Source organism: Mesoplodon mirus (genome assembly GCF_964341445.2).
Source record: "Mesoplodon mirus genome assembly, chromosome: 1".
In the NCBI taxonomy this organism is placed as follows: domain Eukaryota; kingdom Metazoa; phylum Chordata; class Mammalia; order Artiodactyla; family Ziphiidae; genus Mesoplodon; species Mesoplodon mirus.
Genome location: NC_138976.1, coordinates 57,491,357 through 57,509,846, shown reverse-complemented (window position 1 = coordinate 57,509,846; position 18,490 = coordinate 57,491,357). Strand labels below are relative to the sequence as shown.

At 38.0% G+C, this 18,490-nt stretch overlaps 1 protein-coding gene across 6 annotated transcripts in view; it reads left to right on the top strand.

Moving 5' to 3' along the window:
• FOCAD (focadhesin) overlaps positions 1 to 18,490 on the top strand; it is a 318,435-nt gene that overhangs the window by 21,384 nt on the left and 278,561 nt on the right. For 4 of the 6 annotated variants that reach the window (XM_082612332.1, XM_082612335.1, XM_082612336.1 and 1 more), the window contains 3 exons: positions 5,748 to 5,836; positions 8,533 to 8,607; positions 11,305 to 11,459. In XM_082612332.1, coding sequence (XP_082468458.1) covers positions 5,780 to 5,836; positions 8,533 to 8,607; positions 11,305 to 11,459 — 287 coding nt within the window. In that variant the 5' untranslated portion in view covers positions 5,748 to 5,779. Of the gene's footprint in view, positions 1 to 1,091; positions 1,113 to 4,511; positions 4,599 to 5,747; positions 5,837 to 8,532; positions 8,608 to 11,304; positions 11,460 to 18,490 lie in introns of those variants that run through there. The other 2 variants (XM_082612334.1, XM_082612333.1) reach the window with 2 other exon arrangements.

Genomic DNA, 18,490 nt, shown 5'->3' with positions numbered 1-18,490 from the left:
TTTCAATTGTGCGGGGGTCAGCGTTAGATAGATTTTTTAACCCTGTGTTGTTTGAGGGTCTACTATAGAGAGATTCTTCTCTTGTTTTTCAGATTGTATCCTTCATTTGAAGTTTGACACTAAATACTTTTGTGTGATCTGTGGCTGTATATTTTTGTATCCTAGGGAAACTATTGAGAAAGTTGAAAACCTAAGGTGCTTTATCTATCTCCTTTATTACTTCTAGAGTGCAATTGATTTATTTTTGGGGAAGTGTTCTTGTGGGCTGAAACACCTTGGCAGATAAGATGATAATTGCTTCAGTTAAACAAATGCTTTGATTCACTTGGAACTTAAAGACCTCATTGAAAATTCTCTTTCTGATTTAGATTCAGACAAAAAAGCCACTATGACAGTTTGGAGATAAATCTTTTAAAATCAAATACTCTTTTTTGTAACGTGGTTTATGGAGCATATTGTGACTAGTTTCCTTTGAGTAAAGAATGTCAGGATAAGAAGTAATACACAAATTGTTTTCTTAAATGTATAAGATGCCCAAGGGACGTTGAGATTAAAAATAAAGTAGGACACATGCTACACTGCCAATGCTAAAGCAAAATATGTACTCTTTTTGAAATTCCCTAAGAGAATATGATGTTTTGATACCTTGAAAGGCGAAATGGTTGTGATTAACCTTGAAATGTGTCTCCAGCAGGTGAAAGGCACCTGCAGTTTGTAGCTCTAGGATAGCAAATCAAGGATGATATCAAATCATATTGCAGCTGTGGCAGTGGTTTTGAGAATGCCTAAGGAAAGATAGTTACTGTAGATTTTAAAAACTTATTCTCTAAAGTGTTGTACCAAAATTAGGACTGTCTTTTGTAAGCTTAGGTATTTGTCATCTATACTTAGACAATTTTGGTAAAAACAGTACTCTTTTACTCCATTGGCCCACCTCCTGGAGATAAAGTCCTCTTTCCGGATGGCTCAGCTTCTTCACTGCCATAATAAGCTATTAGCCTAACCAGCTGTTTGTCTGGTCCCCAGAGCATTTTGGAATTCCATCGTTCAGTCCTGAATCAGAGTATAACCCCACATTTCTTCTATCTAACTCTCTCACTCTTGACATTTGCGTAAGTATATTCTGGGGTAAGTTGATAACCCTCTGCTTCTCTGGATACTCTAAAGTTGACTTTCTATTGAGTTAGGTTAGATCATCAGAAAACTCTGTACTTGGACCCCATTAGCTGAGAGTTTTTTTTTTTTCTGAATTACATGTTATGTTATAACCATGGCTTTCTCCAGGGTTTGTTTAAAAAAGAAGTAACATAAAATTCTGTTTTGCTTATGTTATTGAGATTATTGTTTATTATATCACTCTGTATCCCATGTAGAAAGCCTAATGTGAGAAATTTCCTTCAGAGTTTAGGGGCATGAAAAAGTTTGTTTTCTATGATAAAGAGAACTTTTTCATCTTTTAGATAATAAGATGTATAATTTATCTTATTTATGTATTTACCTGTGCTTGGATGCACAGGGGCAGACTTGAATGTCAACTGTAGCAATTTTTGTCAACAAATTTTAGAAATTAATTAAATAGTCATTATGTAAACCTGGAGTCAGTAAACTACAGCCCACCTGCCTCCTGTTTTTGTAAATAATGTTTTATTGGAGCACAGCCCTGGTCATTTGTTTATGCATTGTCTGTGGCTGCTTTCCTGCTACAGTGGCAAATCTGAGTAGTTGCTATCTGACCCTTTACAGAAAAATATGAACAATCCTAATGTAAATAGTCACATGGTAGTATGGGTCAGACCAAATGCAATAGCACTGAAGAAATATAAAGCAGGGCGATTGCTCTAAGATGTGGCTGCTTGGGAAAGGCTTAACAGAGAAGATATGCTATGAAATGAATTTCATCTTTAAGTAGTAGGAACAGACAGAGGAGGACATTTTATATGGGAGACAACAACATAAATAAAGTCCCTTAGGAATGAGCAGATTTTTGAGCACATGGGACTATTCTGAAAATGGTTTTAACCAGATTGGAATTAGACAACAGTGAAAATGAAGTCGAATGTGTGAGACTGCTGCTGGAGACTTAAAACCTGGGAATCAGAATTTGCATTTAATCTGACAGGCTATTGAAAACCCACTATGAATTCTTTACAGGGAAATGATATGATGGAAATAGCATTTTAGGACAGTTAATCTGACAGCAGCGTATGGGATGAACTCAAGCATGGAGAACCCCAAGATTAAGCAGTTACTGAAGGAAGCCTAGCATGAGGAACAAAGATGATGAGTGGAGAAATGGAGAGGAAAGGTAGACTCTGAGTTGCTGGAAAGAACAAAGCTGACTTTGTGACTGACTGGTTTTAGAGAATGTTGGTGAAGAAAATTGTGAGAGGAGAATTGAGAGAAGATGCGCTGAAATGGAAACAGTTTTTATGAGAGAAAATATGTGTTTTGTTTTTAACCTCCCCAATTTCTGGTGTTTTAGAGCCTTATGAGAGAGAGTAGGGAAGTGTTTGGAGATAGGGATGAGATGAAGGCTCCAGGAGAGTTTTCATGAAAGAAGCACAAGGCAAAAGGCTTGGGAGCACCTTCAGGAAGATGGTGCTTGAGAAGCAGAGTGGACAGAGGAATTGGAGGAGCCAGTAGAGCAGTGTTTGCCAAGGTGTATCCCAGGGAAGGCTGGTTATGTAGACTGTTAACAGGTATTTTTAGAAAAAGGTGGGCCATGACCAGATAAGTTTGGTAAACTCTGGGTTAAGCAAAGTTAATCAAACTTCTTGCTTTAGAACCTCTCAGATTCTTTAATAATACACACCATTATTTGTTATCACCAACTAAGATCTGTCTCTCAATTATAAATTCATTTATCCAACTTTCTCCCTGACATTGCCACTTGGATATGCATTAAGCATCTAAAATTTACCTGTCCAGTGGAATTCCTGGTCTTCCCTCACAAAACTTATTTCCCTATCTCAGTTGATGGCAACTCCATCTTTTCCTTTTAGTAAAAAAATGCCATGGTAAGTAATATATACCTGGTTTTGTTTAATGTGTAAAATGCCCAAAGGAATTAAAATTAAGAATAAAGTTGCTCAGATCATAAACCTTGACGTCATCGTTGACCCTTTCTTTCTCCTCTACTCTCATCTAATCCATTAGCAACCACGTTGGCTCTGCCTTTGAAGATATCCAGAATCTGACCTCTCCTCACCTCAGTGATTCTATTAAAATCTTACCACTTTTTTTTTTTTTCCTGTAGTAGTTAACAGTTTCACTCAGGATAAATACATCTGTCTGTCCAGTGGCCTACAAGGCCCTCTGTGGCCTGGCTTCTCACTGACTCTGATTTACCATTCTCTTCCTCCTTCACTCTGTCCCTGACTCATCTTTTTCCTCTTTCTGGATGGGTCTTAAGCAGGTTATTAGCTTAGGGCTTTTGCACTCACTGTTTCCTGTGCCTGTGACACTCTTTTCCCAGATTTGTGTGGCTAACTTCCAAATGTCACCCTCTAAGGTGACCACCATATTTAAATAGGAAGTGTGTCCATCCCTCATTTCTCATCCCCCCCCTTACTCTGTTGGCTTTACTTTTTAAAAACATTTTTTTCTTCCAGTTTTATTGAGGTACAGTTGACTTTTAGCACTGTATAAGTTTAAGGCACAGTGATTTGACTTACATACATAATCAAATGATGACCACAATAAGTTTAGTGAACACCCATTGTTTCATATGGATACAAAATTAAAGAAGTGGAGGAGAAATATGTTTTCCTTGTGATGAGAAGTCTTAGGATATACTCCCTTAACATTCATATATAACATCCAGCAGTGTTCATTACCTTTATCATGTTGTATGCTATAACCCCGGTACTTATTTATCTTATAACTGGAAGTTTGTATGTTTTGACTGCCTTCATCCAGTCGCCTCCCCCCGCCTCTGGTTCCAGTTGCAAAATAAATGAGTCACAGGTATGAAATGTATAGTGTGGGGAATATGTCAATAATTATGTAATAAATTTGTATGGTGATGGTAACTAGATTTATCGTGATGATCATTTTGAAATGTTTAGAAATGTCAAATCATTATGTTGTATAACAGGAACTAACGTAGCGTTGTAGGTCAATTGTACTTCAAAAACAAACTCATAGGGCTTCCCTGGTGGCGCAGTGGTTGAGAGTCTGCCTGCCGATGCAGGGGACACGGGTTCGTGCCCTGGTCCGGGAGGATCCCACATGCCGCGGAGCGGCTGGGCCTGTGAGCTGTGGCCGCTGAGCCTGCACGTCCGGAGCCAGTGCTCTGCAACGGGAGAGGCCACAGCAGTGAGAGGACCGCGTACCGCAAAAAAAAAAACCCCAAAACAAAAACAAACTCATAGAAAAAGAGATCAGATTTATTTTTTTCCATTGTATCACCTTCTAACATATTTCATGTATTATTTGGTTTTTTGTTTACTCTTTGAATCTTCAAGATGGCAATATGTGTCCCTACAAAATTCTTTTTTCCTCTCGAGGAGAGCTCTATCTTGGGTTTCCCAGGCACACACTTTGGGAAATCTGTTGTGATGTCTTATGGAACAAAAGAGAAGAGCATCTCAAGAAAGGTGAGATTAATACAACGGGGAAGTTGAAGAAATTGTGACCTGCTGAAAAGCTAATGGGTAAATTAGACAGGGGACATGGTTGGCAGTCTTAGAACATGTTGTTTCAGTGCTGTGAAATGTCCAATTCAAGGGACTTTGCCGTAGCAAAGTTTAGATGTTGAGGAAGAAAGGTAGTATAAATTATTTATTCAGGGAGTTGGGCTTTGGACGAAAGGGAGGAGAATAGTGAGAAAGAGCTGCAGGTTCAACACAAGAAGCTTCCATTTTTGAGATCAGGAAAGCTTGGTTTTGTTGCCTGTTATTTTTATAAGGTGACTTAGAGAACAGTACTGACAAACTTTTTTTTTAAGTTATACTGTAATAAGTAGGTGGCCTAAAGCATCCTGTTTTTTAGAGTGGTGTAATTTGCTGGGTTCAGTGCTGCATGGGAATTGGATAAATTGGTATCCTTGGGAAATCTTCTTATTAGTTTTGTGCCTCCACTTTGCCACCTGCCCTTCTCCATGATTTTGTTGTTGTTGTTGTACTTGAGAGCCCAGTAGGAGTCAGAGAGGTGTGATGTAAATATTAAAAGTTGGTGCTAATTGCTTGCTTGTTCCTCTTTTAGAAGACACGGGTTCTGTTTTGATGTGTGAATTTCTAGGTCATTTCTGTACTTCCTGAAAAAGCTCACCAATGCTTCACACTTGTCACTAACAGTTGGATTCATGATTAAACGGAAGCTTGTACCAGAGTGAGGCATAATTTAAACAATTTTGTGAAAGTTTGATTCTTTCTCCCTCAGAAGTTTTGATCCACAGAAGAATTAATTTCTATTTCAAACGTGTGGTTGAACTTTTAAAATCCTGTTATTTAGGCTTGAACTTTTGGATTTTTTTGTTTGTTTCTGTGGAGTGAATTCATCTGTTTCAGGGTTTGCTCTAATGGGAAAAACTAAGAACTGTTGGGCATTTTTAGTTTATTTATCAGTCATGGCATTTGAGGGCTGAAGTTGTTAACAGGGAAGGGTATGCCAAGGGATTGCTCTGCAGAGCCCTGTGCTTTATGTCCATTGTTGTCTTTGGAATGAATTACTTTCATGTTATTTGACAAATAGTTGGTTTGAACTCCGTTTCCGGACTAACAGATATTCTTTTGTTTTGATTACAGAATCTGCTTACGTACATGTGAGAGAAGTAAAAATGTCAGATGATATCAGGAAAAGGTTTGAATTTCCAAATTCTCTTATCCAATCACAGGTAATTTTATTTGTTTGTTTATGCTTCATGGTAACAAACAAACATTTTTGGTGGATTGTTAATTGAATTTTATATTTTTAACATTAAATATTTTTATTCTTATATGTACTGAAATATATCTTAATAAACAACTTTTATATCAGTTAATTTGAAAATTTATGTATGACATAGGAAAGTAAATATTGAAATTGACCAATCTCTGCTTTCATTTATGTCATACTTTTCTTCTTAGAGATAAAAACCTTGATTAATCCTTGAATATATATTTTTTGGTCTATAATTAATTATTAGGAACAGAATTAAATGGTTATACATCTACAGAATATGAGAGATTAATATTGAAACAGGTATATTCTACCACAGTACAACATTAAGAATAAAGATATTTATAATAATGACATTCAATAGGTAAAATATCCTGGATTAAAAAATTGGATCTACATGCTAACTCAGGTAGAAGATTGTGATAATTTATTTTAGAAGAGCTTTTCAGTTATTAGGGTGAAAACAGAACTGATTTTCTGGTTAGCCTTCAGCTAACTAGAAGCATCCCTGTTAATCAAGGTACCATAATAGCTACCGTCTTTTCTTGTGAGAGTAAAGCTAAGGGGCCAGCAGAAGCCTGCCTGAAGACTTACCAACGTACAGCGTCTTGGATACTTTCAACAGTTACCTTCGGAGATGCCTGCTGTGGGAATTGACTTAGCTGGGTAGTGGGGAACCCTTCCATGAGGAGTAGAACACTCCTTATGCAAGATTCCCTTCTACCTGACTGGGTTGGAGTCATATCCTGTGCAGCACAGGTGCTTACCATGAAGAAGAAGATGAATGCTTGGAGGATGCTGTCCACAGTTTTTATTTTTCTGTACCTGGAGTCCCTTTATTAGCATAGATAAATCAAGAAATGCCTATTTGTGTTGCTGTTACAATTAAGTGAAAAGTGTATTGTCTAGTGTACGATATCTATTTAAACTGTTCTGTTACGGAAAACTTAAGTAGCAGTATAGGCTGATTTATACTTGGATTTTGTATTTTAAAATCAATTTAGGCTATATTCTCTGATTTGTTAGAGAGATAAATTGGAAGGTAAATTAGAGAAATTGAATTTGGTGGGCAATGGGGGGATGTTTATCATTAAGCTTTTTTCTTTTAGTCCTTTTTCTAAATATGAACAGTAGCTTTTTTTTGTCCTTGTTGTGTTTCATATTGGTTTCAGTAGGTTCTTGCAATTGTGCCCTGTCCTCTGAATACTTCTTATTGTTCTTTTGTAACCACTGCTCAGTGTTAGTGCCATATTTCATTGATTCACACACATTTTTTCACATTTTAACATCTGTGAAATTGGGTTGTACCTAGTAATTGATGGCAGCAGTCATTATACAGTTGGTATTGCCTGCACATTTATGAAGTTGGCCATGATTTTCTAAGAGTCTGAAAGAGCTCTTTCATTAATATAAAATCAAAAATTTAAATTATAAGAAGCATTGTATAACACAAATTAGTTGGCAGACTTCTTTTCTTTCTTGGTGGTACATAAAATAATGGTGTATCTTGCAGTTGATGGCCAGTTACATTCAATGAAATATGGTATATTTTGTAAACAGGAACTGAAACTATTCACTGGTCCTCAATTCTTTGTTACTATCCCTTTAACAAAGAGGTAAGAGACAGTTCATTGATCTAAACTTAAAATTCATGTAAATGTGTGACTTGTATTGTAAAACTTAGACCATCAAGCATTGAGGTCTGAATTCAATTACAATGTGTGAAATACAAAAAGAAACGAAGGAGTAGGTGCTTTGTTTTTATTTGAGCTTTTTGGGCATCTTTGCAACACTGACAGGTATTCATAGTCTTTTCAGACATTGGTCTCAAGGGCAGGCTGAACAGTTGTTGCCGTAGCAAAGTTTCTCCCAACCCATACATAGCATGGCTGTCATTGTTGCTAGCCTGTGGCTCTAAGACAGCAGTGCTGTGTGGTGCTGAAAAACTAGGAGAGTGGAGTTGAGGTGATGGTAAATAATGACATTTATGTATTTATGGAATCAGCTCTCCTATAAGAATCTTAGTTTTAATTACTGGCTTTTTGACCAAAGAAGATATGGGAAAATTTTAGAGATTTATGAGGCTGAAAGCTTATTAAGGGGCTGAAACCTATGAGAAACCAATAAAAAAATTAAATCACAGAGCATAGAGGAAGGAGAATGGTCGTGGTGAGGGGAGGACCTGTTGGTTCAAATCTGTGTGGGCCATAATCATGAAGATGGGGATGATGATCTTCGTTAAGGGCATGATGAAGAATGATGCGTTTCATTTAGTTGCAAAGATGATTTTAAAAATTGTGGAGTTTCTCACTTTTCTCATGGTTTAATGGATTAAGCAATCTCAAATTATCTTCTAATACTAAGTGACAGCAATTTAAACTGAAATTCCAGCAATTTTCTCAACATCTATGAACCATAGTTTTCTTATTGGGATAAAATGTAGGATAAAATGCTTACCTTGAGGGTTGTTAATGAAGATAAGAGATTATGTATGTGGAGTGCCAATACAGTGCCTTCTGCAAAGCACACACTCTATGAATGGGAGTGACTGGCATACCCTATCAACTAGTACTGCTATTAGTTACCTTCAAATTAACTATTGAGCGAGAACTTCCAAGGGAATGTATTCATTAATTTTGTTTGTTTTTTTAGGCTGCAGGTCATCTTATTGCTGCAGTTCTAAAGGAAAATGGTTTTTCAGGAAAGATCCATCAGTCCACAAACCAGGTCTGTCTTTAGCTTTGTACTTTAGTTCTATTCAGATATTGCTGCTAGCTGGACTGCATAAGCACTTCTTTTGTTTTCCTCACAGTTCAGTCACTACAGAAATGATTTTGCCTTTTTTTGTTTGTTTGCCATGATTTTCTTTCTTTCTTTTTTTTTTTTTAATTTATTTATTTATAGCTGTGTTGGGTCTTCGTTTCTGTGCGAGGGCTTTCTCTAGTTGTGGCAAGCGGAGGCCACTCTTCATTGCGGTGCGTAGGCCTCTCACTATCGCGGCCTCTCTTGTTGCGGAGCACAGACTCCAGACGCGCAGGCTCAGTAATTGTGGCTCATGGGCCCAGTTGCTCCACGGCATGTGGGATCTTCCCAGACCAGGGCTCGAACCCGTGTCCCCTGCATTGGCAGGCAGATTCTCAACCGCTGCACCACCAGGGAAGCCCGCCATGATTTTCTTTTAAACTTTAAAATTTGTAACAACACTCCAGGAATGAGATATGGAAGGGGTGAAGGGGAGTATTCTTATGACTATTAATGAAAAATAACATGGGTGGAAGGAGGGTAGGCATGCTTTAGAGAAGGCTGATAGGGTTACTGCTGAGGGAATCTTTTTGTTTAATGGAGGAAGTGAACATAGTGGCTCTGTTTGGGTGTAGGAGATTTCTCATGCTTTAGGTATAGCCCCAAATATGCATTCTAAGTTGGAAAGGTCATCCCCTGACAGGAAGAGCTGGAGGAAAAATTCTGTGCCATTCATAGAGCAGTTGAATGCTAAGAGTTGAAGCAATGCCAGCTTACTGACATATTTACCACTTGGGTTTTGGTTGACCAGTGTTGTGTATTTTGACATGCTGATGGGAAGCTCTGCTTAAGTAGGTCCTCTAAGGTCACTCTATGGAGAATATAGGTGATGGAAATAAGATTTTTTTTTCATAACAGAAATAAGTTGATTTCCTTTCTCTCACATTCCTTTTTATTAGCTGCTTCAAGTTACATCTCTTTACAGCTTCTGCTGACATGTTGAAGTCAATGTAGAGGCATACTTCACTAACTGGCATTTATCTGGTGTTTGTATGTAGTCATATAAATTAGGTTTTCTGAGAATTCTGATCTTAATCCTGCCGATAATCACATTATGTACTCTGAGAAGATCTAGTGTTTTTACTTAAACTGCCAGGATTTACTGAATGTCAAATCCCTGTAACTAAATGTTTCCTCTTCTAATAAATGAATGCTTACTTCCATGAGGGCACAGTATTACCTGAGGCAACAGTTTTTTTATTCATTTATTTTGTTATTCTGGCTTAGTAGTGGAGTGATGACATTTAGAACGCTTTGGTATTGTCTATACAGGTGAATACAATTTCCTTCTGAATAAAAGAAATGGAATATAAATATTTCTTCCCTTCAGTGACTGTTAATTGTATTGTTATGTTAGCGGGATTCTAAGACTGAAGAGGCTCTCAGAGCCAGCTACTGTGGGAAAGTTGGCACAATTTAATGTTGATTTTCATTCTTTTAGTTATCCTATGGGAGCTGGGGAATCTTAATTTTTTTTTCTCCAGATTGTATGTTTCCCTAATAAATTATGTCACGAGGAAGGAAAAATAGCTTCATTTTGTGTTCTTTAAAAAAAAAAAAATCCCCCAAACAACATGTAAAATCTAAATGGACTTAACCCACAATACATTCAAATAGTAGTGAACCTTTGTTTTTGAGGGGAGGATCATGAGTTCCTGAGAAAGTTATAAAAGCTAGAACCTCTGTTTTTATAGGATTTTTCAAAATAAAGAACTTATATGTATCTATGTGTCCTTCCGGTGCTTTCCTGTCAAAGGTGACAGGTTCACAGTGTGAGGGGGAGAAGTCACAGTCTTCCTTGCGCAAAACACTTTTTCTAGGCTTTTGTTTGTAGTCATGGAACCAGCAGCTTGCTCGTAGCCTGTCCTACTTCTGTCTCCTTCCTCTGGGTCCACATTCAGCTTCAATCACTTGGGGCAGGGGCATTGTGGGGGACAGTGGGGTGGCACGTGGGTGATAGAGGTTGGTGGGAGGAGAGCAGGAACATTTTCTGAAAATGTTACTGCCATTTAGGGCTTGAAGCATAGGTATGATTTGGAGTCCAACTTAGACTAACTGATATGCTGGTATTGTTCATGTCTGGTTAAATGGCTTAGTTAGAACACAGTGCTGGAGCCAAGTCATAGTTTCGATCTCCTAGTAGTTGTGTTGCTCGAACTCAGGTCATACTTCTGCAGCCAGCCTCATTTTGCAGCAAAGACACCAGATGAGAGAGAGTTGCTATATCAGAACATATCCATTACCTCTCTTGGAAAACTGACTTTAGTGTATTCTACAAATGGTGTGACATGGTTTTTGTAGAGGAAAGTTAGCCTACTGTGAACGAATTACACTTTTTTTTTTTTTGCGGTACGCGGGCCTCTCACTGCTGTAGCCTCTCCCGTTGCGGAGCACAGGCTCCGGACGCACAGGCTCAGCGGCCATGGCTCACAGGCCCAGCCGCTCCGCGGCATGTGGGATCTTCCCGGACCGGGACATGAACCCGTGTGCCCTGCATCGGCAGGCGGACTCTCAACCACTGCGCCACCAGGGAAGCCCCGAATTACACTTTGATGAATGGCTGGGGGTGTACATGCATTGCTGCTCATCAGACGTGTGTTTTAATCACTGGTTTGATTTCAGACTCCTGCTTTGAACTTGCTGTGGGAGAAGTGTTGCAGTGATAATGTCGTGGTTCGAACAGCCTGCTGTGAGGGTCTGGTAGCCCTTGTCGCTCAGGATCTTGCGGAGTTCAGCTATGTTCTCAATGGGATTCTCAACCTGATTCCATCAACCAGGTGCTCTTTCCTTCATGTTTGATCAGTTAATGATTTAAATTTTTAGGAAAAAATTCATTCATGTGCCATTAAGGGTCACCATTCATCCTACTTGCCAGTTGTTTTCCTTTCCCTAAAAATGTCATGCAGTTGAAATTTCATATGTGGTGAGAACATGCTAATTTAAGCTCTAAAAGTTTGGGGATTTGTGGTCATTTGCTGTACTTAAGTTTTGGGGCTCTGCTTATTTTGTCATTGCTCTTTTTAAGAAATAGCTAAGTAGTTTATAACTCACAGTTTGCAGTACAAATTCCTGACTTATTTTAAGAAAGAAGGTTGCCCATAAGCATTATTCCACAGTGGTAAAGTTTATACACTATTAGCAATACTTAGTCAGCCTTTAGCATCAGTGCATGCGTTAGAAAATAACAGTACTAATTTCTTTAAAAGCATTTTGTGGTTTAGACATGTCTTCCCCTGATTATTCCAAATAATAATGTTCTTTGAATTTGTTTGGAATGACCATATTTATTCCATTCACAGACTGAGGTTAATGGAATCCCAGGGGATAAAATGGGCATTCTGAGGTGGTCAAACAAGACTGTATTTGCACCATCCCATGGAAGTGAGCATCTCTTGTAAAATACTCCCTGAAAAGGAGGTGCCACTCTTTGCTTCAAGAAATGGTCTTGATCTATATGCCCTCAGTTTTGCCTGCTTTAAATCATTTGAGCTTCTGTCCCCTTCTCCCAACTCTTACCCAGGCCCCCGCCTCCTTCTCAGTGGGGTTACTTGTTCTCCTAATGTTTCTTACTCACCTTTACTGTAGTATCATCAGAGCTAAATACTTAATCTTTTTTTCTGCCTTCTGTGGAGACGGAGTACAGCTGTAACCATCAATGTGTGGACAGTTCCTTCCTAGGCTTGAGTTCTATTAGGTTAAGTAACCTCTGGCCTTTTAACCTTTCTTCACAAATCTTATTTTGTTCCCTTACATCATCTCTTTGCATCTTTTTGGAGCTTTGATTTTTTTTCTTTATATTCTGCTATCTACATTTATAAGTCCAAGCCCTCTAGTGTGGTATACGTGCCCTTCCCAAACTAGTTCCCACCTTCTGTTCAACCTGCGTTTTCTGCCATGAACCCTCCTCTAAGCCATGCATACCTGTTCCCTGTTCCTGAGCCTGTGCATGCTGAACCTCTGCATGGAATGTTCCTTCCCCTTCTCTTTCTGATATCATCTTCTTCATCCTTCAAGGCTCAGCTCAGATGTCACCTCTCTTGCCTAGACACTTCCCTCTTCTAAGCTGGGCTACTTGCTCTTTCACAATATATTTCTATTTTTAACCTGTATTTTTGTCTCTAGCACACTCTTCAGCAGTTAGTAGATGACCAAATCTTTCTGAATAAGTAAGGTTCAATCATGGCTAAAAACTTAACTCATTTTCTGTCTTTTTCTTTGTGTGCATGCCCACGTGCACATGCATGCACGCGTACACACTCAAACAAATGTTTTTAGAAGGATCCTATTGTATATCCATTAAAAAATTAGTTTTGAGGCAGCATTTAAAAGGTTAAGTTTTTTTTTGTTTTTTTAAAACTGTTTTTATTTATTTATTTATTGGCTGTGTTGGGTCTTTGTTGCACTGCGCGGGCTTCTCATTGCACTGTGCAGGCTTCTTATTGCGGTGGCTTCTCTTGTTGCAGAGCACGGGCTATAGGCGCGTGGGCTTCAGTTAGTTGTGGCATGTGGGCTCAATAGCTGTGGCTCGCAGGCTCTAGAGCGCAGGCTCAGTAGTTGTGGCGCACAGGCTTACTTGCTCCATGGCATGTGGGATCTTCCCAGACCAGGGCTCAAACCTGTGTCCCCTGCATTGGCAGGTGGATTCTTAACCACTGTACCACCAGGGAAGTCCTAAAAGGTTAAGTTTTAATGTGTCTCTCTTTTTGTAACTTATTGGTTGCCCTTAAGCAAGCCACCTAGATTTTGCCTCACCCTTTTTTTTTAAATGCAGGTAGTAGTATTAGTTCCTCCCTAAATATTTTCAAATGCCTTAAAATTCACAAACATAGAACCTCCTTGCATTGTCTAGTTGTACTGTTTATATCCAAAAGTAAGAGTATCAGCAGCTAAAGGGGCCAGGGGCCAGCTAATGTCTCTGACTAAGGGATAATTAGAGCAAGTTAGGTTATACCTTTAACTCCAGAATGTCCTTTTAGAAAATTATGCTGGTGTGGGATATCCTTCACACATCAGTATAAGTCCATCATCACTATCGTAAACCGAAAAGCATAAGCTTTGCTGATAGTGGATCAGCATGTCATCTGTGTATGTGAAAATTTGTCAGTAATATTAGATTTTTTTAAATTAAAAAATACATTTTTTGAATTAGCAACATGTTCACATGGTAAAAAATTCAAAAGGGCGTAGGAGGCAAATTCTCTGTCTTTCCTCTGTATCTCAGTTTTTCTCCTCAGGTAGAACTCTTAACAGGTCTTGTTATCCTTCTAAAGATGCTGTATGTACATGTAACTGAAAATTTATATGTACATGTTTTTTCTTAAAAAAATTAGTAGCCTACTATACATAGTATTCCTTAGTTTGCATTTTTCAATGAAAAAAATATCTTAGACATCATTCCTTACCATACATAAAGTGCTTTCTATTTTTTTCTGGCTGTATAATATTCCATTGTATGAATGTGCCGTAATTTACCAATTCCCTATATTTTTCAATTATTTGCAATTATAGGCAGTGCTTCAATGAGTAATCTTACACATATAGGTTACCATTCGTTTTCAGGGGTCTTTGGAAATATGGCCAATATATAGAAGAAAGCCTTGAATTTTATGGTAAGCAAATATAGGAATTATAACAATTGAAGGATCCTGAAAAAACTTTTTTTAAAGTTTCTTGGAGTGTTCATGTTGTCTAACTTGTTAGCCACAGGAGATGTAGACAGAGTAGGTTCTGAAGCTAACCAGTTTAACTTTTGCATCAATTTGATCGTGAAATGTGTTACATAAGTGCTTGGTTTTCTTTATTGCTGTCAGTAGAGGTAAGGATTCTTTCTGAAGAATTTCCTTTGTTTTATTTCAAGTAGTAGAGCTTTGTGGTTTGTAGTGATTACAGAGACTATACTTTGTATTGTTTATGCCTTAACGAAAGCAAAATGAGAATCAAATTTAAGAAATTAAATTTAATTAAAAACAGGGACCCAAACAGCCTCCTCCTCCAAATGCTCCTCAGGGAATCTTCTGAGACAGAAAACCATCTTTGTCTTTGGGATCTAAAAACAAAAATGACTTTGTCATTTCCCTGTGGTTCTTGGCTGAGACATTTTGGATCTTCAGTTTCCAGTGTTTAAATTTCTTCTTGTCTGTGGCTTTCTCTTCTTAAAATAGAGATTTATGGCAGTCTAGAGGCACCTTGGGAACAGAGCCACACAACGATTGCTCAGCTTTGATGCAGAAGAATGAGTCTAAAACTGTATTTTTTCATTTTGCCTACCTAGCATCCTAACATTCTTCAGAGGGAGAGGGAAAGAGGGAGAGGGAGAGGAAGGGAGGGAGAGAGGGAGATGGAGAGAAAGGAAGAGAGAAAGAGGGAAAGAGGAGAGAGAAGCAGCATCCTTCTGTGGAATAGATATTTAGAAGTTGTAGCTTCCAGAGCTTTCTCAGCATTGCAGTAAATGTTGAAAGCTGCAAGGAAAGATGGAGGAAAAGTCAGTGAGGTTCTCTCTCCTAGCCTTATAACCTGCTCCTTGGCTCTTTGCAGGTCTAATATGTAAATTCCCTTGGAACATGTATGAAAAGCTGCCTCCTCTTAACCACCCCCCGCCCCCAAATCCAACCCACAATTTGAGAAACATTGGTCTAGAGCCTGCTACATTGTATAGTCTAACTTTGAATAAGACCTGACATTGGTAAAGCTCTGGTTGTCTAAACTTCAGGGAGTGTCTGGGAAAGTGTCTGGCTCTGTTTGAGAGATTGTTCCCTTCAAAGGAATAGTTTGATGTCCAGAGTGTTCTCGGTTCAAAGCTGAGGCAACATGAAACAATTGTAAACTAGTTTTTATAGCTTCTGTAAACAAAGAAGTGGATTTAAGAGGTTGAAAATGTTCTTTTAATCAGTAAGGAAATTTGAAAAAAAAAATTATTCCCTAGGGAGGGTGAAGGAAAGAAGGTGGATACAGAGAACACACAGTAAGGAAATTATTATCACCAGTTAAATGCAAATTTTGAAATTAAATAAAATTAGGGTGAGTGATATATATAGTAGCATGTCATTTTCTTATCCTTTAAGGAACTGCTTGTTTTAAGTTTAGATTGTTTTTGGTTTTGTTTTTACATTGAGTTTATCCTATGATAAAGATTCCCAAAGCAAGGAGTTTCCTCATTTTTCTTTCCTTAGATCCCCGCCCCCTCCCTTAACTGCACTAGCTTCTAGAAAGCTCATGCAGCCATTGTTATAGTTGCTTAGTAACGGGATTGTGAATAAAAACAGTACTCTCCTGTGGAACCAGGTATTTAGTTTTCGATACTGAGATGTCATGACAGCCTGTAATTTCAGTTCAGCTGCTTCCCCGACCCGCCACCCATTCTTTCAAAAAATGTGTTTGGTAGGACGGTTATGCTCTAGATAAACTAGCACTTCATTTGTGTTCCTTTTGTGCTTTCAAGCAGGGAAGGGACCTGCAATTTATGTATTTGGGGGAAAAAATGTATCAGGGTGTGAGAGATTAAAGTCTATTTTCTGAGATTCCTAAAGGCTACTTTTTAATAAATCTCAAATAGGATATTAATAAATGCCCATAATGGGTCCCGGCTAAAGCTGCTGGATCCAGTGAGTCTTTTTGATCATGGATTGATGAGGGTCCAGTTAGATTAAAAATGACTTTGAGAACTATTTGCAGTTAAGATTTAGGGTAATTTCATGAGAAAATTCTTATCTCTTAGGGTCTTTTCTTTTGTCGATGACCCTGTTCCTTGGAACACTTAATTGCTTTGTTATCATGTAGGAAACGGTTAGCAACCAAGGAGACGCTGTATTCATACCTTGTATTATTGAAGCTTTTCTGTACTGTTCAGCTTCTTTCTCTTTATTTTATTTGGCAGGAGAAGAAGAACCAAAGAAGGATGGCTTTATGAGGTTTCCCCAAAGTTTGAGGAAGACAGTCTTAGTTAGCATGCTTTCATTTGCAGCCAGGGAGTCAGAGAATTTTTCATGAATTTGAGATGGTTTCAGGGTTTACATCTACATTGGTATCATTACTCATTTAATTTTAACTCTTATCTGACAATGACAGAATTCTTGGACCATGTCTGTTTCCTCATCTTGTCTTTTAAGTATTCCGTAAGCCTTTTAGCTTGTTTTCAGATGTTCTCTTTTCCTTTTTTCGAATCCTTTTTCTTTCTCTAAAATTACAGAATCTCTCTCAACTTGTAGCTCATAACCAGAAAAGTAATTCTAGCCACTTTTCTCATCTAGGACATTCTGCCCTATTTCTTTTTAAGTTAACTGATCTGGTTGAAGGCTTTGTTTGTCACAAAATATTCCATTGTAAGAGTCCTGTATTTATGCTAAGGTGTTTTTAGGTGATTTAAGAAAAGTGATTACTGAAATACATGTTACTTTTATAATGGAAAAGTGCTTCAGAAGAAATCAGGCTGTTTTCTGGTACTTAGAACTTTCCCAAGCAAAAACTCAATAGCATTATATCTCTTAGATTTTTTTGAAAGAAACATTATTTTTTGTCATTTATGGGTCAACCATGGTTTCCACAGAACTGTTTTTTTATTTCCTCCCTTTCTTCCTGGCTCTGCCTCTCTTTTCTCATATAATTTTATTATAAATTTAGGAAATGACTTGATCATTAATCTAGTGTTTAACATTCTCTTATTTGCTGGTGACTTACTGTACTTAAAACTGACCACTTACCCTTTCTAGTTAAAAAGAGACTTGGCTACATTTGTACCATTTGCTCACATGATACCCTCTTTTGGCATCCTCACAGGATGCCCTCTTTTGGGATGTTTGTATAATTCTCTTCAATGCAAACTTTTGTTATTCTCATCCCTTGTCAAAAAATTAGTATGGGTACTTCCTTGCACCTCATATTTAGAATATTTTGAAACTAAAGAACCAAGCATTAATTGTAGTCTTTTCAAAAGGAGACCGAGCATACATGAGCAGTATTTAATGCTGTAATCAAATAAACCCCAAAGGAAACCTGAGATATGGTATTCGTATGCACAGTAGTAATTGTGCTGTATTTACCTAGTGAAGAGCAATTTTTCTGGGTGGTTTTAATTAGTATAGTTTGTACAGCTTGACCAAAATTTTTTTTCTTTTCTTTTTCTCTGGAATATTCAGCATCATTATTGACCCACACTCCTTATGATGAGATCTGGGTTTGGCTCTTATGCCAGTGAAAATTGAGCTTACATTTTTTTTTTTTTTGAAATACAGTTGATTTACAATGTTGTGTTAGTTTCAGGTGTACAGCAAAGTGATTCAGTTTTATATATATATATATATATATATATATATATATATATATATATATATATTCTTTTTTAATATTCCCACCTTTTTTTTTGCATTGTTTCCTGTCACTGCGCTTGTAGCTCAGGTCTGAAGTTTCCTTTGCTCCCTCTTAGAGGGTTCTTGAGTCAGTTCAGCTTGTTTTGGCAGCTACCCAAGGAAGGACTTGTTCCAGCCGATCTTTACTAAAGGACTTTTGGCAGAAGGTTCTTGAGTGTGACAGGACTCTGTGGGCTATGAGTTACAGAAACCCACTTGAACTCGTTTGAGCATAAAAGGGTGATTTTAATTTTTTTGCTAAAGGGGTGTCCCACAGGACTTAAGAACAGGGATGTACCTGGGCCTCAGAAACAAATTGGATATAGGCTGTGTGTCTCTTCTCTCTTGCTGCAAACTGACTTCTCTGCTTTCTAGTCTACAGGGCACCACCTGCTCCTGGGTTAACATCTCTTATCCATAAGAGATAGCCAGACTGAGGTTTGAATTTCTTGGCCACAATCACAGAT